Source organism: Triplophysa rosa, linkage group LG15 (genome assembly GCF_024868665.1).
Source record: "Triplophysa rosa linkage group LG15, Trosa_1v2, whole genome shotgun sequence".
NCBI classification, from domain to species: Eukaryota; Metazoa; Chordata; class Actinopteri; order Cypriniformes; family Nemacheilidae; genus Triplophysa; species Triplophysa rosa.
The window spans coordinates 13,048,226-13,075,071 of record NC_079904.1 but is presented as its reverse complement, the minus strand read 5'-3'; the positions used below and the strand labels follow the sequence as shown (position 1 = coordinate 13,075,071).

At 39.1% G+C, this 26,846-nt stretch overlaps 2 protein-coding genes across 3 annotated transcripts in view; one reads left to right on the top strand and one right to left on the bottom strand.

Moving 5' to 3' along the window:
• The window catches only part of fip1l1a (FIP1 like 1a (S. cerevisiae)), a 35,753-nt gene extending 27,326 nt beyond the window's left edge, over window positions 1-8,427 (bottom strand). For both annotated transcript variants that reach the window (XM_057352158.1, XM_057352159.1), the window contains exons 1-8: window positions 8,115-8,427; window positions 7,351-7,396; window positions 2,298-2,343; window positions 2,127-2,200; window positions 1,765-1,814; window positions 938-1,030; window positions 714-841; window positions 307-356 (exon numbers count right to left, since the gene is read on the bottom strand). In XM_057352158.1, the coding sequence (XP_057208141.1) occupies window positions 307-356; window positions 714-841; window positions 938-1,030; window positions 1,765-1,814; window positions 2,127-2,200; window positions 2,298-2,343; window positions 7,351-7,396; window positions 8,115-8,184 (557 nt within the window). In that variant the 5' untranslated portion in view covers window positions 8,185-8,427. The remainder of the gene's footprint in view (window positions 1-306; window positions 357-713; window positions 842-937; window positions 1,031-1,764; window positions 1,815-2,126; window positions 2,201-2,297; window positions 2,344-7,350; window positions 7,397-8,114) is intronic.
• A 269-nt stretch (window positions 8,428-8,696) lies between these two features.
• scfd2 (sec1 family domain containing 2) overlaps window positions 8,697-26,846 on the top strand; it is a 119,802-nt gene continuing 101,652 nt past the window's right edge. Inside the window, exons 1-3 of the mRNA XM_057352151.1 lie at window positions 8,697-9,622; window positions 10,024-10,192; window positions 25,884-26,011. Coding sequence (XP_057208134.1) covers window positions 8,809-9,622; window positions 10,024-10,192; window positions 25,884-26,011 — 1,111 coding nt within the window. The 5' untranslated portion in view covers window positions 8,697-8,808. The remainder of the gene's footprint in view (window positions 9,623-10,023; window positions 10,193-25,883; window positions 26,012-26,846) is intronic.

Genomic DNA, 26,846 nt, shown 5'->3' with positions numbered 1-26,846 from the left:
TCACCCAAAATTGAAAATTCTTTCATCATTTACTCACTCTCATGTCATTTCAAACCTGTATGTCTTTCTTTCTTCTGCAGAACACAAAAGAAGATATTGGTATGAAGAATGTTGGTAACCAAACAACATTAACCCCCATTGACTTCCATTGCATGGACACAAAGCCACTAAACATTTCTCAAAATATCTTCTTTTTCACAGAAGAAAGAGTCATATACAGGTTTCGTATACATATACAATATTTCCTGTTCGGATAAACTGTCACTATATTAGGGATAGGTTTAGATTCAGGGCTGATACACGCACCTGGATAAGATGGATGATAATTCTGACAGATCACTAGAATTCGGATGGACCTAGAAGAGGGGGGGAAAAGAGTATAATAAAATTTATAAAAACTTATTCTATGCACATAATATGCACAGACAGCAGTCATATATCACAATCAAAATACACTCCGTTCCAACCAGATGCAACACGGTAAAATTATATATACAGCCGCAGCAACATACTGCCAAACACTGTAAAATCTTACTGATCCAAAATCCTCCACAAAACTATCAATTTAGCATTAAATATCCTCTGACTGCCTGTTATTGTTGCATCACGGAAAACCTTCACATTTAGTGTGAACAAACTGCTTACAGCATTGTGCCTTACAGCAAGTACAACACAGAGATGAGGCATAATAGTATTCATAATGCTAACTGTACCATTATTTTGTTGGAAGAGCCCAGGCTTAAGATCTCCAGGTTCATGCGCAGTCGTCTCTGTTTGTCACAGTACACCTTCCAGGTGTCCTCATTAAAACCGTAATTAAAGTAGTCAGACAAATCTGCACCTGCGTTTAGACAGAAAATGCACCGTGAGAGGGTGTTCTAAGAATGAACACATCTGAAACTGAGGTGCACACACTTCTTAATGCAAAGAACTGCACCTGGCTTCCTCCACGCCTTCTCTTCAAAAGTCTCCCCAGCAGCCTCCAGGACATTCCCCTCAGCGTCCACTTCCAGTGCTCTGGACTTACTGCCTGGCTCAAAGTAGATAAGACATTACAGGCTGGATTCCCACACACAGATCAAGCCAGGCCTTGAAAAATGGCCTGAGGTTTCTCAGCAGTGCAGTTCAATCAGGCTTAAAGCTTTCTTCAGGAATGCAATGATGGTGATTTAATAAATATATATTTATATTAAATGTCTGTGTGGGAATATGTTAACTTTGGGTAATAAATTGCCTCAGCTATTATAACCTTCATTAATCTTTCATTTTGTATACACGGTTTTACTGTTTGAATAGGAACGACACTTTATGGGTTCTCTCTGTGCTGTAACTAGGACAGAGGGCGGGATTAATCTCTCAAGAGTCTCTGATCCATTCAATTATTCTTATAATAAAACTGTTTTGTATACCTGGAGTATTGGAACAATATGAAAAGTAGGGAGATACTTTATAAACCTTATTAGCCTGGCTCATGAATATTAACTAGGTGGCATATGCCCAGTATCTGGTTTGCTGAAAGCAGGTAAATAGGTGCTCTGTGTGTTAGGATTACAACTTGATTTAGTCTTTTTATATGTCTGACACATAAAAATAACAATGATTACTGTACAAAAACCATGGCTTACTATATACTGTATTACTTTAATAGTGTGTGTGTATAGTGTAAGTGCATTTAATACTGTAATGTATTTCATATGCAAGATTTTTGCATTTCCAAAGTATTTCTTATGGTCAAAGGTTTAAAGAAAGAGGAATAAAGATTACCTGATACAGAGGTTTTAATGTTCAGATTTATGGAACCGGACCCTAAAGATCTATAAGGAAAGTCACAAACAAACAATCAAGTGTCACTACAACAATATGTCAAGCACAGAATGGTTTCATCAGCATAACTTCAGTATAAAATAACATACAGTACTAAAAATAAGCTACAGAACTACAATGTTCCTGTAGCTCAACTGAGCCGATGTAATGGGTTCAATCCCCAAGGAATGCACATGCTTATAAAATGTATAAATTAAATGTGCGTTTAAACCGACAAAGTGCCAAATGCATAAATGTAATGAATGCAAATGTACATTTTTGCACAATGAGCCTGTTATAAGACCTCTGTAAGGTTTACTCACAAGCTCTGGGATCCACCTGTTTTAATGTCGCCGATGGTAACACACACCTCATCGTCACTTTCTGATTCACTCTCCTTTTGTGAGGGAAAGATGAAATAGCTAAATGAGTAAAGGTCAAAATGCACTGCAATGACTAACTGAATCAACAACTAAAATGCTAAAGGACTGTACCTGGCAATTGAGTCCATTAAAACCATTCAAATCACCAATCAGAGCACTGAGGGAAAGAGTCAAGGTTCAATTAAAGACAGATTGAAGACAAACAAATTAATACATAAAGAAGAGGATTAGCTAAACCAGCTATATTTAAAAAAACAGCATTTTAGGATTAGATTATTAAGATTATTTTCATTATTTTCATTCAGTAAAACAGTTGTTTCTATGGTAGAAATCAACCATCAACACCATACTAATTTTATATATATATTATAAGTTACAAAATAATGAAATATTATTATTATTATTATTATTATCATTACAATTGTATGATCCTAAAGACAATTTTTTTCTTAAACTTTTAAGATTTATTTATAAATTAAAGCTCCAATGTGTAATATTTAGGTCTATTGACAAAAACGCAATATAATATACATAAGTTTATGCACATAAGTGTATAAAGACCTTACAGAATGAAGCGTTACGTTTTTATTACCTTAAAATGAGCTATTTCTATCTACACACTGCGGGTCCCCTTGCATAGAGTTCGACATGTTGTTAAACGGATAAACTGCTCTACAGAGCGTGTTTCGTAAATACGTTATCCCCTTCAGCAAAGAAGCGAAAACGCGACGACATCTTGGTCCTGTGAGAGCCGCCATAGAGCTTCTAAAGGGAGGGGGGAGTAAGCCGTTGGTTGCAATTCCCAACCTCACTGCTAGATGCTGCTAAAATCTCCACATTGCTCCTTCAAAACCAGATGGGATGTTTATTTATACTCTTTTTTGTGGTCTAATGCGTTGTTTAAGTAAATTAAGTTCTTTCTGAAATCTATCCGAGTGCCCCCTGAAACTTACACATACACAACCTACACACATATCTGAAAGCATTGTGCTAGAAGATAAATGATTAACTATAAAATGTATTCCTAATAAGTTGTTGATGTTGTCTGAGGTCAATGTTGGGTGAGATATGTGCTCTGCGGGAATATATTGGATGCACATGCATTTTTCAGCTTCTGTCTGATTTAATCACATGCACTAACTGATGCTTAAAAACAATAAAAAGGCTTTTACACTTAGCAAAAAAGAAGAAGTGGGATTATTTTACAAGCACATCTAGCTGCAGGCCTACATTAGTCTAAGTGAGGCCTATATCACCAGGGCCTCATCAGACTTATTTAAAGTCAATGCAATGGAAGGAAAATGTATGCTTGGGTTTGAGGTTTGGCTTCACTCTAATGAAGGTAAAGCAATTCAACCGGTGAAAAACGCTGTGTTGACTTCGAGAAACGGCTAACGCGTGTAGCTACACCAGAGAAATAAAACAATGGTTAATATTCTCCTCTTATGAGCGCATGAGAGTAGTTTATATCAGCCTTCTGCACATACAGTGCCTAACGAACTGCTGAATTTAACAAGCGTTCAAAGAGTTCCGTCAGACACGCATGACTTCCCACATTCCCTGCATTTGTCCGAAGAGGTGCATCGACACGGACATGACACATACCGCTAATGTTCGCCCATGGTCATTATGAAGCGGTGAAATGGGCATTAAATGTACACGCTTCATTTATAGAGCGCTACTTGCCCTAAAGGGGCATAAATGTGTCAGACTCTATTTCATGAGCTGGCTTACAACACAGTCTTGCAAATACTTAAATGTGCATTGTGAGGGGTACAGTAACATGATATCATTTGTATGTTGACATTTATGTATATTTTTTTAATTCCACTTCTTGTTTAAAACTATATACTGTATACATACAGTACATTTATTTATACAAGTTGCTCACAGTGTGTCAAATATTTCTCACATATAAGAAAACATTTCTGAATTTTCTATATTTAGAAATAGATGCTTTATATATAATGTACAAGCAGTGTTGGGTAAGTTACTCAGGAAAAGTAAAGAATTACTAGTTACTAATTACATTTTCAATAGTGAAATTAGATTACTGTACAAATTACTCTCTCCAAAAAGTATTTAATTACTTATTACCAATTACTTTATATATCCTTCATCAACCTTGATTAGAATGTATTCAAGGACAGACATGAAATGGCTTATTTAATTAATTCAAATAAATAACTACATAAATTATTCTTATTAACTGACCAACGTATACAAATGTAAGAAGGATATATTAAAGCATACATTTTCAAGTTAGACTTAGTTGGACTAAGTTAGACTAATTTTGATGTCGTTTCCACTATTGAATATATTACACAGTATTTAGTTCAATTACATTAGAAGTAACTGCAATTAAATTACAGAAAAAATAAGAGCAATCCCTTACTTTACTTCTTAAAGTAAAAAGTAATTAAATTACAGTAAATAGTTACACACAACACTGTGTACAAGTACTGTATATGACATTTTATGTCTGTGAATTGCAAACATGGACATATGTATTATTTATGTGCATATTTTCCATAAATCTGGTTTCATTGCCGGGAGCTAAAATCCCAACATAACGTGAGTTGAACACTTTTTTTAGACTAAACTCCTAAAACACATTTATAAATGGAAATTAATAAAACGTAACGAAACACTGATTTAAGTTGGCAAGCAGACATGCTTGATAAAATGAATTAATCACCTGACTGATTGGGGCTTTAGAAGATGTTACACACTGCGGTGTCAACAAAATACTGCATTAATAAATCCAGAGATCTCAGAACCAGTTCAGCTTCATATTTCATATTTTTGTTGTTGAAATTAAAGTTTTTGGTTGCCCCTTGAGAGGGTACTGCACAGCTGAAGCAGAGATACAAACCGATTACCTTAAACTGAGTGTTTTTCCCTCACTGTCTGCAACTGTAGCAGCAGCTTGACAGACAGATTGTATAGTGTGAATCATAAAATCATGAATGTTGGCATTACATCGCATGTGATTTACTCATATAGTGAGAGTTGGTATTTAACAAACACATTGCTGAAACTGCACAGTCTAGGCCTTGCCTTAGGTGCATCTGGTCATGTTGTGAAAAGTGGCACACTGGCACAATGATTCTGACAATTGAGTGTTATAATATAATTGTTTATTATAGACAGTATTGTTGCTTGCTAAAAAAAGACTGCAGCCAAAGGCCAAAGAAGATTTTTATAGGTTAAATGCAATTGGTAACTCTGGAATAAACATCTTAATAACAGTAAGTGTCGTTTAGATAAATGACAAGCCAAAAATAATTAAATATTACTATAAAAAACACACTGTATTGTAAAACTGAAAGATATTCACTGGGGCAAACTCTAGAGCCCTGCACGGGCATCAAATTTAGACCCTAGCCCGGCCCTTGTTCGACAGCTTATCAGAATTCCCAGCTCGGGTGTTTTTTACGTCCCCATTACACAGCATATAGCAGTCATTAAAGTAGTTCGGTTTTGTTTTTAATGGCAAATTATTCATATTTCGTTTTGTTTCTTTATTAAGTTATTTAGAAAAATGTTTGGAGCATCTTTTGTTTATGGCTTAGGTGCTGAACGCGGTTTGATTGCCAACCACGCCAGAGACACATATTTAAGCGCAGCATGGCGGGCATGAGACTGTTTCAACTGTTGCAGCCATTAAAATAGTTTAGTCTTGTTTTCAACGGTAAATTAGATATATTTCGTTTCCTTATTTTATTATGTTACTTTAGAAAAATGTTTAGAGTATTTCTTGTTTGCTGCTCAGGCACAGAACCCAGTTTGATTGCCAACCACGCCAGAGACGCGGATTTAAACGCATGACGGGCATGAGTCTGTTTAAACTCCTCATTCAGCTTTAGCTGTAAGAAAAAAACTCTGGACACGTGCAACATAGTGACATGCAACCTGTGTCCTTACCGTGTCCCAAACTGCTCCATTTGGGTTTGTCGGACATCATGCAGCTCTGCATAGACCGATCGGCACGAAGCATCTTTCATTAACTGCTCTTGTGTTATTTTGATATCATAAGTGGATGGATCGCTGCAACGCGCACATTAAGATGGACACATAATAAATCACAAACTTTATTTAACGCTGTTTCATGCATTCTGACTTCCTTCCATTTTTAACGTGCTGGCTTCTCATGCGTAACATGGTCAACTTGTCTAAAAACGAGTTGGACGTATTACGTAGTATTTCTGTGCTCTATACACTCCCCCAAGGTTCGTATAGTTTTTTATTAAGAACATGAAAAACCATAACGTAACAACTTTTGTTAGTTCCTTATTGGGCAATTCTCCTGGAAAAGCATGCCCACGACAAGGCGAAAGAGAGCCCACCCACACGTCAACCGGCGAGCGATAGGAAAGACCCGCTTACCATCAAGATTGGCTGTGCTGTGTCAAGATTGGCTGCGCTGTGGGCCTGCAGCTGCAGCTCGTTACAATTGCCATAGTGAGAGAAGTCAGTAGTTTGTTTGTTCATGGCATTTCTGTGATGGATGTTATATAAACGGTGTATATAAAGCTGGATTTGCAGATCGTTTGAAACTGACAGATGGAGCGGCCCCTGCACTTAAAGATGCCAGAGATTAACCGCATGCGGTAAGTGAAACTAAGTCATATGTCTTGTGTTTTGTTGGCAATCCGTGCGTACGTGCATAATGTAAACAACACGAACAGTTATGAAGGGATAATGCGATGATGTATTGTGTGCTCGTGATTTAGTTCCTGCCCCCACACAACCCCAAGAGGTCGTATGTTTTAGGCAATAATCGTACAGCTGTATCTATCTTTTATAAATGTGATCAAACTAAATTCTCTTCGAAGATACGAAGTATGCAATACTACTCTATAGGTACTCAAGATTAATATGAGATCGCGTTCAACCGGACCATTACTCTGTTGTGCTAAAGGAGAGAGCGCTTTTCTTACCGTTTACCTCAATACGGTCGCATCATAATAATGTAAGCATGTTCCGGTCCAGATCGTAAAGTGATGCCCTGCAGGGAAGCGGGGACAGTGGCACCGTGAAAAAGGCCCGATACCTGGCCAGCGTTTTGACTATGACTTGAAAACTGGCCCGAAGTCCGGCCCCAGGAGCATACATTTATCGGGGCCCGTTGGGCTGAAATGCAGGGCTCTAGCACACTCACCTGAAGACTTCTTTTTCTGTAGTTTCTTCTTCAGCAAAATTGTCATCTATTCACAACAAAGAGGTGGAGATTAGCACACAGCACAAGATAAGTGTTTTTTTTTACACAGAAATACACAGCCCAGACAAAATGGAGCACAAAGCTAAAACTCTGGACTCGTGTCTTGAGAGCAGCATTCTGATAATCCTTTTTTTTCCACAGACACAGTTGTGTAAATTACAATAGATCTAACTGGGTTTAGTTCAGGTTAAGGACTTCAGATGAATAATTTCAACCAATCTTCATCAATTTCATCTTCATCCACTAAATGTATTTCAAAACAAAGTTCAAAAGCTTTTTCAATTTTAAGACCATTATTCCTCTGTTTATCGAAAATATATGTCATGAAGCATTTAGGATGAAACCCAGCAGCGTTATAATTCATCTACTAGGGCAATTCATTGTTCATCTACCATCAAATCGCATGTAAAGCTTAGATCAACTGATTTAAAATGTAGCAGCGTTTGTTACATGCTGGTGTTATGTTAGGTGCGGATAAATGTATCTGTGTTTGTTTTTTGTAAGAGTTGATTTGAAAGTAAATGTTATGAAACACGTGCAGCTGGGAAAATAACGGTCTTCTCTCTGTTGTAATAAATTTCGGGACATGCCTAATTTGAAACGTGTGCTTTTTGGCAGATCAGGTTCTTACACAGCTCAACTGTTTGTTTGTCTGTCTAGATTTGAGACTATTGTAAAACTTAGTTGTAACCATCATTTCTCACCTCCATAAAGCCAGTCCGTCTCGTCATCAGCACTCTCGTCAGCTGTTTTCTCTACCTCTGCAGTTGACATGATCACCGGGTTTTGCGCTAAGATTAGATGAACTCGTTGATTTACCGATTTGGACAAAGTAACAAAAGTTGTGCGCTGTTAGTTTTAGATTTAGCTGTGACAGCTGTCACAGTGACACGCTGCGTGTTGGTGTAGCAGGTGCGCGTTACCAGAGTGACACGGCTCACTTCACGCTCTCACGTGTGTGACACGCAGGAAGTTTGAACAACACTTCACTGAGCGTAATAACTATTTTGGAAACAGTTATCAATCAAATGACTGGCATGTATATCTGATCATCAAACAATGTAGAATGTGTAAAAAATAAAGCAAACAAAAAAAAAAATTAACTGTGCTGTTGTATGTACTTGCATGCAAACATTAAAGGACGAAGACATAAATACAAATAGGCCTATTCTGAGATGGGTAAACGCAATGTACAAACAAAGGCAACTACTCTCCACGTTTTAAAACTCCCAGCAGATATTTTACAGTGACGTCTAATAATCGCGACACCCCTGTGCCACGTCACCTTCGAGAGACTCACGTGTGGGTTTGTTTTGAATGGGGTTTGCGTGACAGTTCTTCAGTCTATGTAAATAATTTGTCCACCGTCTTAGTTTAAAACTCCAGATTTTTGGAAATATGTTGCCCACGGAAGGCTTCGCGTGTTTCCCTCGACAGACGTGGGAAAAGGTGCTGTCAAAAATAAACAAGGCTGTTGTTTTCATGGATGACCGCTGCATGGAAAGTCTGCATTGGACCGGTGGCGCCTCGCTTCTGTTCGATGCTGGCGCTCGCAACATCAAACTGCTCTCAAGCTTTGAATCAGGCGGAGAAAACGCTCCGAAAGCTGTGTTTGTTGTGAGCACCGTGCTGAAAGGCAGAACGGCAGACATTATCAAAGACATCATTTCTCTCAGCAGCTTCCAGTACTGTGTGGTTTTCACATCTGTCCCTCACTCCGTTCACCTGCTCGCGAATAACGTGACCGCGGATCTGGAGGGCAACCCCGTGTTTGAGCAGTTTGAGGAGAAACTGTGCGAGTGGATGGGTGATATGAACTACACGGCTGAGGTCATGCATGCTCCTGTGGTCTTCGCACCCCTGAGCCAGCACCTACATCTCCTGCCTGCTTTCTCTGATCTGTTTCCCTTACTGGATGTCGACCTTGAGACCATCAACAAAAAGAAGCCGGAGAAAAGGCGATTCGGGAGTCTTATGGATGTGGATATGCACTCTGTCCCACCTGAGTTGCAGATACAGATTAAATGTCTTGCATCAGCTTTAAATTCTTTGTTTGAGTTTATCAATACACGTGAGGAGAGCTTCTCAGTGGGTCCCATGAGCCGTCTGATAGCTGGAGAGCTGGCCAGTCATCCCCAGGCAAAAAACAGGAGGAAAGCGGCCCCAAACAAGGCATCAATTGTGTTTGTTGACAGAACTCTTGATCTTACAGGTGTGTGGATCAGTCAGTCATTTATTAGTACCTACCCTGCTGAAAGTAGTATAGACTTTACAGTTACAAATATTATCATGAATAAACCATCAGCTGTTTAAAACCATTACAAAATTTCATTATGTGGTGTGTTGGGGGCCTTATTCCATTAGGATTTAATGGTGTTGTATTACCTGTTAGGTAACATCCCACCAGTAAAACCCAGCACATTCCCAGTTAAGATCCACATAGATTCATTCAAACCAATACAATTGCCATTAAAATCTATTAAATTCTGTTATGGTTATTGATTTTTTTAACAGAGTGGAACAATATGGTGGAAAAACATATTGTTGTTTATTATTGGTGTTGTTTATATCTACAAATTTTATAATTTAACATTCTTTCCTCTCAATCTATAGGGGCTGTTGGACACCATGGTGACAATCTAGCAGAGAAAATCCTTTCAGTTTTGCCACAGTTGCCAGGTCATGTGACTGACGTTCAGGTGGACATGCTTGAGCTCACACACCTGAAGCACACAGCGGACACACAGAGCATCCTGGCACCTGGCTGCTTGGCACAGAACCAGTAAGAGCATTTACACTGACATATGACACATTGCAGGCCAACAGGTACTAGTATTTTTTCAATTGACAGCAAGTGGATTCTTGAGAGCCACGTTCATGCCATATGGTGTATTATCGAGACTTGTGCAAACAATAATCAAAGTCCTTTGTAAGATGGTCAATGCACTGAGATGCTTAGGTAACACCCTCAAGCAATTTTACTTAAAATAGGCAAGACCAAATGCTTTTAGTCAAACTTGTATATTACTGTTGCAATGAGTCAAGTCACCTAAAATGTGACAGATGTGGTATTATAACGTTAGCATTACATACACAAATTGAACAATTAAAACTGTAAGTTTGTTAAGAAAATGCCGTTAAAGCTCATTGTAAAGACCAGCCAATGCAAATATTTGACAGACAGGACTTCATTTCCTACAGCCGCTGTACTGTAATACTTCTCTCATTCATTTTTCAAAGAGTGTCTATAGTGGTAATACTGTCTCTCTCAATGTTTACATGGTAGTGAAACTAAAGCCCCCATATTTAAAGGTTTCACGGAGAAATAATTTTTAAGTGATTTAATGTTAGTGCTGGAAAGGCTGTAGTCAAATATTTATTAATCTAAGGTGTTAACACCAAATATGAAGATTTGATGTATAGGAATTAAAGAGTCTCCTAAAAGCAATGCACATAACCTAAGTTTACTCTTAAGGGGAATTTCCCTTCTGTAGTTTGGTTTGGATCTAAAACATCAGTGCTGGGAAATGAGGGATCAGAGAACTACATTGCATAATAGCTGCTTTAAAAAACTGTCACAGAATGAAAGATCTGAAGAAACCAAGGGGCTACCATGGTTACACATGTTGGCACAGGAACAATGCCCAGATGAGTATTTTTAATGAAGGACCACCATTGCTTTAGTCATCATGAATGTGTGTATTTGTATTTTAACAACAGAAATGGTTTTTGCTGGAGGTTTCGCCGATTTCATTTCCTGTGGGGCAGGATGTGGTAATGAGTGATCCTAGGTTTCTGCTGTTCTGTGTGAACTTCAGTTGGTTAAAACGTATTTGGTGAGCTCACTCACGTCTGAATAAATAAATGTTCTCTTTAAATGAACCCAGTAAGTGAATTTGGATGTTTTTGCTGCTGTTTGCAATATATTTTGCATTGTTGCCTTTTGTTTGAACCCGGTCGTGAGTTCAACCATCAACTGTCATAAATGAAGATTAACTCATATTGTGAGGGTAACACAATGTAAACGTTCTTGTCGACTATATATAGCAGAATATCCACTTACTGTTATAAAGTTTTCTATTAATAGAAGAACATTTTTGAGTTTTTGCAAGTTGTGTAAGTGACAATGTCAAAACTGCATCTACTCCAGCTGCAAGTCAAATGGAATTGACGTGGAAAGCCAAACGCTGTTTATTACCCATTAGGTCTGAACCACATGTTAGACTTGCGGGTTTGGTAAAGGAGGAACTTGTTTTGTGCGTCTGTTTCTTTTCCAGATCCATCAGACAGGGATTTAGAAAGCCCTTTTGGCTGTGGGAAGGATTTAGAAGCAGAACGATTCAGTTAATGGGTTAGGAACCCTTTCATGAGTTACACAAAAACATACTGGAGAACTGGTTGTACCCTGATTATTTTCATTGAGCACCAGCTGCCTGGTTCATCATATTTGCATTGTGGGTTCTTATGGAAACCTCTGATCCATAGTGTCAGAGACCAAGGTCACACTCTGATCAATAGCTGCTATAATGTGGCTATTTGTCATTTTGGCGGTCTCAAACCTGTTGATCAATCACTGTTCTTGGAGAGCTCTGAAGCCGTTCCTGTACATAAGCGCACATATACACGCATGTAAACTAAACCACAGATGCTGTATTCCAAGACCACATCCCTTCACAATCATTAGCTGGTTACGGTAGCACCGCAGCACTGAGTACAAACACACTCTCGAGTCCTCCATGTATATATACAACAGGTCACTGTTAGCCAGATGGTGTGACTAAACAAGACAGCTCTCCATTTGTAGAACTGTTAGTGATGTGTGCATGTATTTACCTTTACATGATATTTCCATTTAGTAATTTTACAGACGGTTTTATCCAAAGTGACTAACAACTGAGAACTATCACAAGCTATGTATCATACAAGAAGCAGCGATAGTACCACAATGGCAAGTTTAAAGAGTAAATTAGAAGATTATAAAAAGCAGAGTTAACAAAACGTTTTTTGCATGAAGTCAGAAAACCATGTAACATTAACTTTCTGGCCCTAACTCTTAAACTTAAAGGACCCATTGCATGAAATTGCATAAAAAAAATTCTGTGTTTAAGTGCTATAATTGCGTCCCCGGTGCATCTAGCAACCCAGAAAACGTGAAAAACAAGATCCCAGTAAATTTGTTTTGGTAAGCCTTTTTCTGCAAGCATGTGAGAAATTGAGCCGTTCAGATTTCGCTCCTGATGTGATGTAGACGCAGACTCTTATTATAATATTACCGCCCCTTAATCTACACAATTCCACCCACGGTGTACGTGACGCCATGGCTAAAGTGAGTGGACAACATGCAATGTAGTAGCTGCATAGAGTCCTAACCTCGGAAGAGACAGGAGTGGATTTATTTTATTTTTAGTGGAAATCCCTCAGAAACCATAAGTAAAATCCTGCTTGTTTGCGCGAATCACTTCAAGACGGAGTACTTTATCAACCTGGGACAGTACAAGCCGGATTAGCTTCAAAGTTGTTCCTCAAGAGGGATCGAGACCAACTGAACGAGACAAAGCTGCCGATGAAAGTAATATTTATCAACAGTCTAAATTGACGTACATGTACCGTATATATAGGAGGATAACGTTAGCATACGATAGCGAAGGGAGCTAAGTCAGTCACGGGCTAAATAGAACATTCAAAGCCAGTGTTAAACTTACTCTATATTTATATGTTATTTGGCAAATGGGCACTTGGAGTTTAGCTGTATGTATGTTAATACATTATGTGCGTTAATATGTTCAGCTGCGGCAAGCTGTTTGTTTTGCTAATGAACAGGGGCGAACACTGCAGTTAGTTTCGTTTTAAACATCTCAAATCATTCGTCCTTAGGCTGAAAAATCTGTCACAGCATAATAGATATGCTCTCACGTTGTGTGTGTAACGTTATAACTTGTCAACGACAAGCGATAAAATCCACGTAATTCCGCTGAGATCTGCAGGTGCGCATTCCGTGGATTTTAGGCAAGCATACACGCACAACGTGAGCGCTGTTTGCTGTGACGGATTTTTTAGTCTCCGGACGAATAATTTGAGACGTTTAAAACGAAACTAACCGCAGAGGAGTTCAGGAAACATAATTTAGCTAAACTATTGCCATGGCAGTACTACACATGTGTTGTGTTGAAACGCCGGAAAGAAGGGGGGTGGGGTGCACTGTAACTCATTATCATTTAAAGAGACATGCACCAAAACGGGTTGCTGTGAGCATAGCTGTTTTTGACGAGGCAAAAAGGGTTTTGTTTACACAGCCATAGAGTGTTTTTAAGCAAAATATGTTCCAGACATTTCATGAAGACCCTAATAAATCATACCAACTTGTTGAAAGTGCTCATTTAATGAGTCCTTTAAGACTTTAAGACACTCAAATTTACTTGCAGGATTATCACATTTGTTTTTAAAACATGTTTTTGCTTTTCTTCTGCAGTGTGGGCTGCGTTGAGATATTAGATGGTGTCTTGTAATGTTGTTTTCAATTATCTGTTAGTCCTCGTGTAGGCGTGTGCACTAATTACCTCAGTATGTGCTCATTCTGTCATTCTGTCATGATATGATATGCACATTAACTGAGTAATGGATGTTTGTTCGTGAGCAAATGCATTTTTCTGTTTGCGTGTATCTGCCCGTAATTGTAATCTTCCACAGCATGCCATGTTTCTCCTCCCTTCTGTTTTTCATTTGATTTTTGGGTAAGCAACTTTATTTTTCCCACTTCATTTCTAGTTTCCTCTTGTTCAGGCTCAGACTTTTCTCAGCTGGAGCTCCAGGACTTGCTGGAGGAGAACCGGTCCAGTTCCACACAGTCAAATCCGTTCAATGTGAGCGTGTGGGTTTTTAGCTTGAGCTCAGCAGGAAAGTCAGTCACGAGGTTTGTTTAGCGGAGTCTAGACGGACTCCAGGCAAATATCAAAGCTTTTGATGCTTTTTGACAGGGCCCAGCTGAACCTCAAGAGAAGAACTCAACTCCCCAGACTCATAATGTGTTTAAATGTCTCTGGAGGCTGTGTTGGGCTGCATAATGCCAACTGAGTCATTCATATCTGACCCAGTTTAGCTATCCCAATATACCGGGTCAAAGAACATTCACAAATCATCTAAAAACTGTTGTTCAAGAATTTAAAGGATGCTTTTTTCCTGTAGAAACTTACATTGTTTTCAAAGTTTATCAGTTTGTGCTTACTTGGTAATCGAACCTATGAGCATGGTGATGTTAGCGCTGAGCTCTACCAGTGAGATACAGAAACTTGGTAGTTCACCCAAGAATGAAAATTCTGTCATCATTTACTCACCCCCTTGTCATTTCAAACCTGTATGACCGAACAACGGCGGTACCCATTCACTTCTATTGTCTGGACACAAAACCAATGCAAGTCCATAGATACCCCCAATGTTCGGTTACAAACATTCTTTAAAATACCTTCTTTGTTTTCTGCAGAAAAAAAGAAAGCCATACAGTTTTGAAATGACAAGATGGTAAGTAAATGATGACAGAATTGACCTTTTTTGGTGAACTCTCCCTTTAAAGCTTTGTTTTATTTCTGTACTGATGGAACTGCAAAACTATATTTTTACATTTTCTGAAGTAAATATCGGTGGTGCGTGTGGGAAACTAGCTGCCACAGTTTCTTGGGTTGTTGCCAGGCCATTATTTTGTTGTTGATATGCTGTTACTATTTTTTTTAGCCTGCTAACGTGATGTGGGTGGTTGCTCGGTTGCAAAAGTCAATAGAGCACACCACCAAGTCTCCTTGATATTCTAGTCCCTAGAAATGGCACAAACCTATCTTTTAATGTACGTATATGTAGGATTATATTTAAGTGATTTATTGCCCTCTACGCAAACATTTTAACTCTGACTGTTTAGAAAAGTAACAGCACACATCTCCTCATCAAGCCGCACAATTTGCGGTATCATTCATATGTGAAGCACAAACAGTGTGGGTTTTGCTCCAAATTTAAAGGGTTTGTTTAAATCCTTGAACCTAAATGTATGCATACTACTAGGATTTTGTGGCCCCACCCAGTAATGCTGATATTGGCACGGTTCCTGTCAGCTCAGGTGAATTTGATTGGTCGCATATTGTTATTCTAGCTCAGCTCTAGCTATAGGCTCTGCATAATATTTATGAAAGATTTTATTTTTAGGATTGTAATAGTGGGTTGCATGGCTAATTTTGCCCTCTTTATTGTATGGTGTTTCCTTTTGTAATTGTAGGATCTCTTTCAGGGTCTTTGGTTTTAGTGTTGGTACGGGTGGTCATTCCAGGCGGCCGTCTCGAGCGTGACCAGCGCGGGCCGCTGATAGGAGACTTCCTCTTTCCCGACTGAGAACCCCGGCTTTTAATAACAGTCTGGTAGTACACTGTGCCTATTCAGGTCGGACTAGATGTCTTTTTTGAGTGTGGATGCGGGTGAAACGTGAGTGTCTTTGTAATGGAAGCCGTGTCTGTTGATGTTTTGGTAGGTTGGGTTTGAATTGAAATAGTTCATGAGGATTTGAATTTATGTTCTTGGAAACGGTGGCATGTGCAGTCTCTGGTGAGATGGATTGTGCTGTGTCTGAAGCTTTGGTTGTAGTTCCGTGCTCTATAGTACCTCCATATTCCAAGAAATACAAATGCATAAGCACAATGTACACATTTTGTAGTTAAAGGGATACTTCACTCAAAAATGAAAATTCTGTCATCATTTACTCACCTTCGAGTTGTTCCAAATCTGTTTAAATGTCTTTGTTCTGATGAACACAGAGAAAGATATTTGGAAGAATGCCTATAACCAGACAGATTTTTTCCCCCATTGACTACCATAGTAGGAAAAAATACAATGGTAGTCAAAAGTGCCCCAGAACTGTTTGCTTTCCTACATTCTTCAAAATGTCTTCTTTTGTGTTCAACAGAACAAAAAAATGATAAAGTAATTTTTCCTACTATGGGAGTCAATGGGGGGCAAGATCTGTATAGGTTATAAGCATTCTTCCAAATATCTTTCTCTGTGTTCATCAGAACAAAGAAATTTATACAGATTTGGAACAACTCGAAGGTGAGTAAATGATGACAGAATTTTCATTTTTGGGTGAAGTATCCTTTAAATAGGATTTAAAAATGAGTGCATTAGCAAGGATTTAACACGTTATTGCACAATTCTTTCAGATAAACACTTGATTTGATTTACTTTATTTGAAAATTATAACCTGATACGACATATTTTTTTAAAGACGTTGAACAAATAGTAAGATGCATCACAGTGGCTATTTGACGTATGTGTAAATACACCGTCAATTATATAGGAACACATGTGAAAGGTAGACATTCCAGAGACTGACAAACTCAATAAATTAACTTTTTGTAATGTCAATTCAGTGCTTTGCTCATCTGCTAGAGTTAAGTTATGCCGTTTTATTTGCGTAATCTTCATTTGGCAGCTTTACTCTGCAAATATTGATATGTGCAATTAATTAGATTATTCAGCTTTTCATCTTGTATCCAATTTGAAGACAAATCTTTATTTTAGACAATAACCTTTGAGAATTTTTTTTTGTTTTTGACTTTCTTGTCTTGTAGTGTGTGCATGTGTGTGGTCAGGTATGTTCCCGCCAGGCTGGTGTAATAGGTTGTTCTTGGCAGTGTGGTACCGTGGTGCTTTGATTTGAGTGTGTGGGACACTTAAACTATGTCCTGGCACAGAGGGGTGTGTGCTTATGTGACGCACCCCCTCCACCCTTCCACCCTGTGTTTTATAACCTGTCTACCCAACTGTGTGTCCTATCCTGCCAGCATTAAACCCTTACAGTATGTTGTACTTGAGCTGCTCAGCATATTGCTCTGAACGTTGAAGTGTGTGTGGTCCTGGTAAACCCTACAGTGTGAAGTTAGTAATACCAGTAATTTTTTACCTTGTGGGGTAATTTTTCGTTTCCCATAAGGGAAATAGACTATAAATAAGTGAATGAGTCAAACTAAGTGATGTTTATTTAAAGGGGGGGATGCAACGGTGTTTCATGCATTCTGATTCATTTACAATGTTAAACGTGCTGGCTTCTCATGCTTGACATGGTCAGCTTATCAAAATAGAAAGGTTTTTTCGAACATGAAAAAGCGTTACGTAAAAACTTTTCTTAGTCCCTTATTGGGCAATTCTCCCAGAAAATCAGGCCCACGGCAAGGCGAAAGAAATAGCCCGCCCACGCGTCAACCGCCGAGCGAGACCCGCTTATCATCAAGATTGGCTGCGCTGTGGGCCTGCAGCTGCAGCTCGTTACTCTTGCAATAGTAAGAGGAGTGGAGGTGTGTTTGTTTGTTTGTTCATGGCATTTCAGTGATGGATGTTATATAAACGGTGGATATAACGCTGGATTTGGAAATAATTTGAAACCGATAGATGGAGCGGTCCCAGCGCTAAAAGATGCCGGACATGAACCACACGCGGACTGTCACACTGAGTTACATGTCTCAGAGCTCCAGACTGCGCCTAAAACGGTCGCATTTGCGACTAAAAATATTACTGTGCGAGTGATATTATTGCGGAGATCGCCACTGGCGATGCAAATTTACTTGTTTTTAAAGTGTTTCAAACGGAAGCGCCAGACATACAAAAAATATGCCAGGTGAGAGAGAGACCTGTGCAGGTTTCAGGGATGCACTTCCTTGGTGCACTTCCCGACCTCAAGAGGTGCTCTAGCGGCGGACGCTCCCATACCGGATCGACGCGAGTGCTGCGAATTACGGTGGAATTAACAAAAAAAGTCTGCAGATTCTGTATGGCCCTGCTTATGAGGGGAAACAACTTGAATAAACTTTATTTGTGAGCAAAACCTATGAGAGGGAAGATTTACACACACCAGGATAACTAAAAGTACTGTATGTGATTTAAAGATTTAAGTTCATGTTATGTAGCTCTTAAAAAAAAAAAATTGACGCCTGCTTTTTTCCCCTATAGGAGCCAGTGGCTCTTAACTGATTTTTTTGTCTGGAGCCCTGTGTCTGGGTTTTGTTGGCAATGGGTGCGCACGTGCTTTAGCTCCGGCCTCCCCCAGAACCCCCTCCAACGCGTTGTATGTTTCGGAAATAATCGTACAGCTGTATCTGTCTTGTACAAATGTAATCAAACTAAAGACTCTACGGATATTTGAAGGGTACGATACTATTCTGTAAGTACTCAAGATTAACATGAGATATGCAGAAACTGTCCGAGTGACGGCCACTTTAAAAATGTAAAAATGCAGATGTGTGTGAAAGTTAGGTTTAGGGATCGGATGAGGGTTAGGGGATGCAATATACTGTAAAGTTTGTATATTATTAAAATTATGCACGCAAATGAGAAAACACAGAAACTCATGTGTAGGAGAGAGTCAACGGTCACAAAGAAATGGACCACACCCCACTGTGATAAAACACCACAACAAAACAATTATCTGGAAAGCACAAACACACTATGTGCAAGTGATAGGGATACACATCTCTCTTCTCATCTCCTCTTCTCATCTTTTCTCATTCCCGCTTCTCTCCTTTTCTCGTAAGTCACTCTTTTTTGTTTGTAATTATTTTATATGTAATGTATCTGGTGAAATAAGTAGATTCAAATGAGATTAAGACATACAATTTTCATAAATACAGAAATTATACACCCCCTCTGTTTCCGGTGTGTGTGTGTGTGTGTGCGTGCGTGCGTGCGTGCGTGCGTGCGTGCGTGCGTGCGTGCGTGCGTGCGTGCGTGCGTGCGTGCGTGTGTGTGTGTGGTGCAATAACACTTGTGTGCAGAGATTCATTGTGTGTTAAAGGTTAGTGTCGCTCTTTGGGGTTCATCTCCCGCTCAGGGAGTCTCACATGAAACAAAATGAGCCTCAGATGATAGAAATTCATGATGTGGGGTCGTGTGTGTGTGTGGTGTAAAGTATTGGAGTAAATGTAATTAGTTACTGTACTTAAGTATCTTTTTGGCTACTTTGTAGTTGTACTGAGTATTAAAGATAGTAGCAACTTTTACTCTCTACTTAACTACATTTTTGAACAAGTATATGTACTCTTTACTCCACTACATTTGTAATGAATAATGCAATTACACATTACATTTTGCATGGCACCTCTTTTTTCGCAGCAGTTTATTTTTTGATACGGAGGAATTAATATGGCCATTTACAGGGCATTGAAGGTACCTTGTGGATTTTGCCCTAACTTACTAAAACTTGTCAACATGGCTTCTTTATGTGAATACGAGTGCAGTATCTGGTAGATGTCAATCGCTGGCGGTTTATATGTAAAATGAGGACATGACTGCAGCTGGCGATGAGGCCAAAACCAGCATGTCCAGTGCAAAAAGGCTTTGACTTTTTAATTTTACTTAATTTTACTTAATTTACTTAATTTTACTTAATTTTAATTTTTATCCGTTATATTGAAGAGACCTTTTTGAAGGAGTTTGGTTTACTTATGAGCACTTGAGCTTAAATGAGTCTTAGGTGTTTGTAATAGATGTAGGTTATGGTGTCGGCCATGATTTGTTGCAATTTTGAGGTGTTCAGTCTTATTATGATTTAAGAAAATAAATGTGATTGCTCTCCTCATGAATCAACTGTTTCTTGTTTTTCACTGACGTGTCTCTTAAGTGTTGAGGACTAGTGCTACTTTGAGCCTACATTCAGTATGAGTAAAATACTCAAGTACTGTTAAAATCAGATACTCTTAAGACTTTTACTGAAGTCATTTTGGAATTGGTGACTTGTAACTTGTAATGGAGTAATTTTCGCTGCGAGGAATCTGTACTTTTACTTAAGTATGGTTTTCAGGTACTCTTTACAGCTTAGGTGTGGCCTTGTTTGTATATCCTGGTGGGGACCTAAACCTGAATACGCAACAACTCATGTGGACTCGTGTAACCGTGGGGACCAAAATTGAGGTCCCCATGGGCAAAAAAAGCTTATAAATCGTACAAAACAATATTTTTTAAAAATCTAAAAGTGCAAAAAGTTTTCTATGACCTTTAGGTTAATGGGTAGAGTTAGGGGATAAAATATACAGTTTGTGCAGTATAAAAATCATTACACCTATGGACTGTCCCCACGGAGATAATAATAAACCAGATGTGTGTGTGTGCGTGCGCGCGCGTGTGTGTGGGTGTGCGCGCGTGTGGGTGTGTGCGTGTGTGCAGCTTTAGTCACAGTATGTTCCCTTGATTAGTGTTACATTATTATCTTTAAGATTGGTTTGCAGAATGATGCTTATCTTTATAGACTAAGATGACAGCCAATAAAAACTTGATTTATTAAACTATTAAACGCACCAATCAAAAAGTGAACACAGTTCTACTTTAGAGTCATTTTGTTTACTTTTGGGAACAAAAAGGGGATTGTGTGTCTGTTCTGCCTCCATCAGGTAAACAAAAATGACACTAAAAGTTGTTAATGGCCATCTAGAGACAACAGTTGCAGCAAAGAGGGAGTTTTATGACAAGATCACGCAGAGCCAACATACCTGTTAACACAAAACACATGCAAAAACACATGAAACACAACTGAAAATACGGCTGCCCATCGGCAGTTATCAATTAAAACCAACATTTACGTAATCGGCCTCCACCGATCTAGCTAATTTATAAAAGTACAACTTCGTTCGCTGTGTCCCGTATTTCTGCAAATGAAGCTTACATAATCGTCATCCTCCAATTTCTGTGAGGCGGGTGACATTTGTCTTTGAAGTTACATGACAGGCTCTCTTTGGAGAGATGGAGATACTTTTCAGTTTCACAAAACTTTTCGCACTATTGCTCTGCAATTATTTTTGCTCTTTTGAATGTCTAATCTTAAACATGCAGTCAGTCGTTTTTTTTCTCATTAAAATAGTTCTACAAGAAGAACTTTGAACTATACAGTATTTTTTAAGGGTGTGTTCATATATGCCATGTTTGGTTCGATTAAAACGAACTCTGGTGCGATTGCTCTGTTAGTGCGGTTTATTTGTGTAAGTGTGAACGCTGCCACCCAAACCCTGATGCGCACCCAACAAGCGGGCCGAGACCGTTGAAAAGATGGGTCTCGGTCAACTTTCAAACGAACTATGGTACAGTTCGATTGAAATATGAACGCAACATGGACCGAAGGACCAAAAACAGGAAGTGATAACAATATACACCCCACAAAATCAAGTGATTTGGTAATATAAAAGGAGTGTTTATTAGATCTGTGCTTTCACATGTAACGGAGAAACGGAGGCGGCGTTTTGACTGCTTTAAAAACTTCATGAGGTCTTCGCGAGTTACCGGCTTGCTAAAAATACCCTCATATGCGCAGACATACACTGAGCATGTATAACCCAGCACACAGCATTGTTTTGGATGTCCGGTAAGGTCCATTTTAAAATATAAATCATAAAAGCTGGCCAATCACGTTGCGTCTTTACACGTAAGCTTTTAGGTACGATATCTTTAGGTTTGCTGTTAAAATGCCAGTCTGAACGCTCAGCGAACCAGGACTACATTAATTTTTTTATTTTTGGTCCGGACCAAAAGAACCAAACTAGAAATATGACCGTAAGTCATGTGCACAAGACTAGTCATACCAGTAGCCTAATAAAAATAATTATTTCTTTATTTCCTTATTTTTTTACATGTTGAGATTGCATGACTGAATGCAGCTGTCTTTATTTGCTGTTTTGGAACATTCCTGTGGAACAAATATATATTACAGTACTTTTGCATTTGCGGGTTATTGCATCCACAGCTTTAGGCCTCGTCAATGTCCAAATAAGCCATTGCAACATAACAAAAAAATACTGAGTGCACCTTTAAATGTATAGTTCACCCAAAAGTGAAAATTCTGTCATCATTTACTCACCCTCCTGTCATTTTAAACCTGTATGACCTTTTTTTCTTACGCAGAAGGTATTTAAGAGAATGTTGGTAAAAGAACAATGGCGGTACCCATTCACTTCTATTGTATGGACACAAAACCAATGCAAGTCAATGAGTATCGCCTTTGTTCAGTGACCAGCATTCTTCTAAACATCATTATTTTTTGAGTGAACTATCCCTTTAAAAGGGAACTGTGTAGTGTCTGTCACTGTGCCTCTGGAATCACTTAACAGAATTACAAAGAATGACAACAAATCTTTCAAACACTTCCCTTGTAAACCATTGGTCAAAAATAGGTGGTCTCACCTGAAACTCACGCCATTGGTTGAACCAATATTGCTGTGTCAGACTGGTACAGTGTCAGCTTTAACAAGTAAAAACTTGGGTTGTGTAGGCTATGTGTGCTTTCCCTCCTGTGTAAAAGCGTCTATGTGGGCTTGTATGTTTTTGTAAAGATGACTCATGGTGTTAGCTTGCTTTGTTTTGTATTTTAGTTTGTTTATGTTATGTTACAGATCATAATGAGCATGGAAAATTCACACACCTCTCATAAGGAGCATCTGGCAGGGTCCGTGTGTGTGCGCCTAAGCTTTCGCATACGGAGAAAGTAGCGCCATTAGTTCAGTAAGTGAGAGTAACTGGACAACATCTGACCTGGTTTGAATGCTGCAAACGATTGAGATTTTCATAGCTGTGTCTGGGAGCTGTTTGTTTCCTGTTGTTGATAAACATGGACTTAATCACCACCCACTAAAACAGTCAACCCATCATAATGATTATTGCAGCAGAACACCACATCTGCGTATAAGTATTGTGTTTCTTCAAAGCGTATCCTTTACATACCTTCACACCCGCTAAACAACACCCAATTATTGCTCAAGAAATCACATTTTGGAAACAGTTTTGTGTGCGTGTAGAAGACGGATTTTAAGGCATTCTTAAGTCAGTTGAAGTCCATTCTTGACTGCTCAGTCATGGGTTTCCAGGAACCTTCAGCTCCCCACCCACACCCACACCCACACCCACTGGACAGTACAGGACAGTTGTGGGGGAAAAAGGCAATAAATATCTCCGTAGACCAACACTGCCCTCTATAGGTCAAAGTTCTGATGCTAATGCGTACGCAAACTCACTGAACCCAGTTGTCAAGACATCTTACCCGGGGAACACTGCAGGAGAGGAGAGGGATGGGGGGCGGAGCACAGAGAAGGCGGGAGATTTGGGGGTAAATTGGAACCATGCTGCCCCTCCGATGCGGACCCCTCATCTTCCTGGAATACACGGCGAGTCGACATACACACGCATGCACACAGAGAGGGTCCAGTCTTTACTCTGGCATGTGAGCTACGCTGACTATGTGTGCATCTGTTTATGACATGCTAAATCAGTTCAGCCACATTTCACGGACACCCACCTACCCGCAAACGTGTCGTGTACTTGATTGTGTTTTGAAGATTTATGGATGCTAAAGGTTATGCAAGAAACGTATCTGTTAACTGTTTTCCAGCGCATTTAAACCGTCTTTGGTAGTTTAGATTATAGTAGCAGTCAATACATTTGTTAGCATTTTCCCTAAATTCATAATCATAGTAAAGTTATAAGACTATGGAACAATGCAAATGGACACATTTTTTTAGCATAAAACGTAGTTTTTATTTGTTTATCTTAGTTTTTAACTTCTTTAAAGTAGCCACTCATTGCCTAGACTAAACAGTTATCATTCTCTCACAATTTTCATGAAGTGCATTATGGGACACTTTTTAAACCGTTCCAATGTATGCTGGCCACTCCTTTACCTCCACTGTCATTAAAATTATATTTTAGTAAAGAAATATGTATGTGGCTTGAATAATATTTGTTTACAATTCTAATTTCATGCATTTGAGTATAAGCACGTTTAAGTTAAGGCCATGCAAAACAAATTTAGGCAAGTGTGCTTTTGACTGCTGATGTACATTTCCTTTTTATTCTCGCCTATTGTTGTACGTTACACGTGGCTTGATCTAATAGAATGGGAATACGCAATAGGAAAGGCATTCCATGCTTTTACAGGCCGTTCCAAAAACTGAATGTTTTTCCCTTCTTTTGCAAGAATCTCCATGGAAGTGTGACCAACCCATCATGTGATCTTATTTTTCTCCCATTTTTTTGGTGTGTCTCTTCTTTCACATCCGCAGATGACCTAGTGGGTTTGCGCTCATGCGTCTGCACTTATTCTTTTGTGATGTTTCTACGCTCTTTATTCCTGACTCAAGACAGCGCTTTAGAACAACAAGCCCCATGTTTATTATATAGGTTTTTGTCCTCCTTATTCCTGTTCCCCCTATTTTTGTCTCGTTGGAGCGATGGAGTCGGGCCTCTCTAGCATTGCCAAAACTCTGTCTGGAACACATTACAGCTGAGATCCAACACATGGCAACTGTTAGACAGAGAGAGAGAGAGAGAGAGAGCAAAAGAAAAACAGAGCAGGTTTAACATTTGGTTTCAGTGTCGGTAAGACACCCCTACCCTCCGTCGCTCGCCCTCGTTTGCCTCTTCTCTCCTTCACTCTTGCTCTTTGTGTGGTGCCCTGCATCCTCACTGTCTCCTGACTTTCAAGTCCTCATATTCCATCCCTATTATGCTGACTATTTACATTACTCTAGGCATGACTCGTCAGATCGTTTTCATTCCATTGAGTCACACAGGATGCTGTTTGGAGCATTTTAAGATCATGCTGGGATAACACAGATCATCAGGTTTTACTTGTTGAGTCCACACAAAACATTTTTAAATGCATGTGAATTATAACTTTTTGCTTAACCTAAAATTTGTAAAATGTTTTAATGAATAGAATTAGGAGCATATTCAGAAACTGGCTCAGATTTGAACACTGAAGTATTTCCTCTTGCTGCCACCCCTCTGGAAGAAAGACTAAAGTTGTGTACTGTGTCACTCATCTCATCAAGAGTGTATGTGAAGTTTCCATTGCTTTTTAATATGACAGGCAAACACACACACACACAATCCCGGAGATGATTAACGGCAGGAAGAGGAGGAGCCAGTGATGAAGAACATAATGATGATGTCTGATTTGGACACGTCAGAATAGATCAGCTAAATGATGAGATATGCTTGCTGAATAATGATTGTAAATTGACTGTACTTGAGATCTGTTTATTACTCGTGGATGAATAAGAGAAGGATTTGATGATGAATAGTCAGCAGTGAAAGAAAGACTTGCCAGTGACAGTTTGTAAATGTAATGCTTGATGTGAGGCTCAGGCATTCTACAGCAATCCAATACAGATAATAAGATGCTTTACAATATAGTTTATATGCAAATATATTATTACACTGAGTTCACAGGGCTGTAGTGTAGGAAAGATTTGGGGTGGTAACCAAAGGTTGCCGGTTCAAACCCTGCAAGGGCCCATTTGTTGATGAATACTGTTGTCCCATAGAGCAGTACCAATTCGAAAATACTTCAATAAACTACAAAAATGAATAAAACAAAAAGCATGAATGGTGGTTTCTCTTGTAATGTTTGTAATGATATGTGTTATCAGTGAAAAGGGTTGTTTACCGAATACCTGCCGTTTTGTCCACAGGTCTGCCACAACGCGGTTGCTATGGGAAACAATGCTGGTTGCTAAGCAAAAGGAGGCGGTGATGGAGGTAAGGAGGCAACTGGTGGAGGAGGCCAGCAAAGAGAATCTGCCAATCAAAATGAGTCTAGGTAAGGCCACACCCTCTCTCACACATCCATAAACTACGTGAAACACTGAAGGGAACATTAATCATAAATAATACAGCTCTTGTAAAACATTACAAGATATTCCAAACTTTTAATTGTTGTCAGAGTAAAAATGGGGCCATTTTCCAAAGCAAACAATGAATACCGTACTTTCTTTAACATTTGGAGCTTTAAGGCTAAAATACACACTACAAGACTTTTGCTCAGATTTTGCCCAGATTTTCAGTCTGGACTTGTTGCAGAAAGTCTTTGCCAGTCTGCAGATTTTATCAGTTAGTATGTTTCTATCTGAAACTTTCAAAAAGTCTGCAAGTGTATGATGTCTAGTTTTAAAAAAATCTGTTCAGTCTTGTAGTGTATTCCAGCCATAACTCACTCTGTATGTGTGTTACCTGTGATGCTGTATACTACTTGGCTAGGACTTGAAACTCTTCTCTTTTGACTTTACATGAATGACTTCATCATGAATGACCATGACAAAGAGAGAAAAAAGTGGTGAAGCTTGAGATTGAGAGCCGGAATTGGTGGTTATTAGTCAAAGACCCATAGCACCACCTACAGACTGCCAATCGGCACTACAGATATTGTACAATAAAAAATATTGTTCAGTACAATTTATTAGCTTTTTTGCCCATGGGGACCTCAAATTTGGTCCCCACGGTGACACGAGTCCCCATGTGTTGGTGTGAATTCAGGTTGCGGTCCCCACCGGGATATAAAAACATGAACACACACACACGCACACACACACACACACACACAATAATCAGTGTGAGTAACTATGGTGTGTTCAAGAGTTTCTAATAGAACTTTGAGG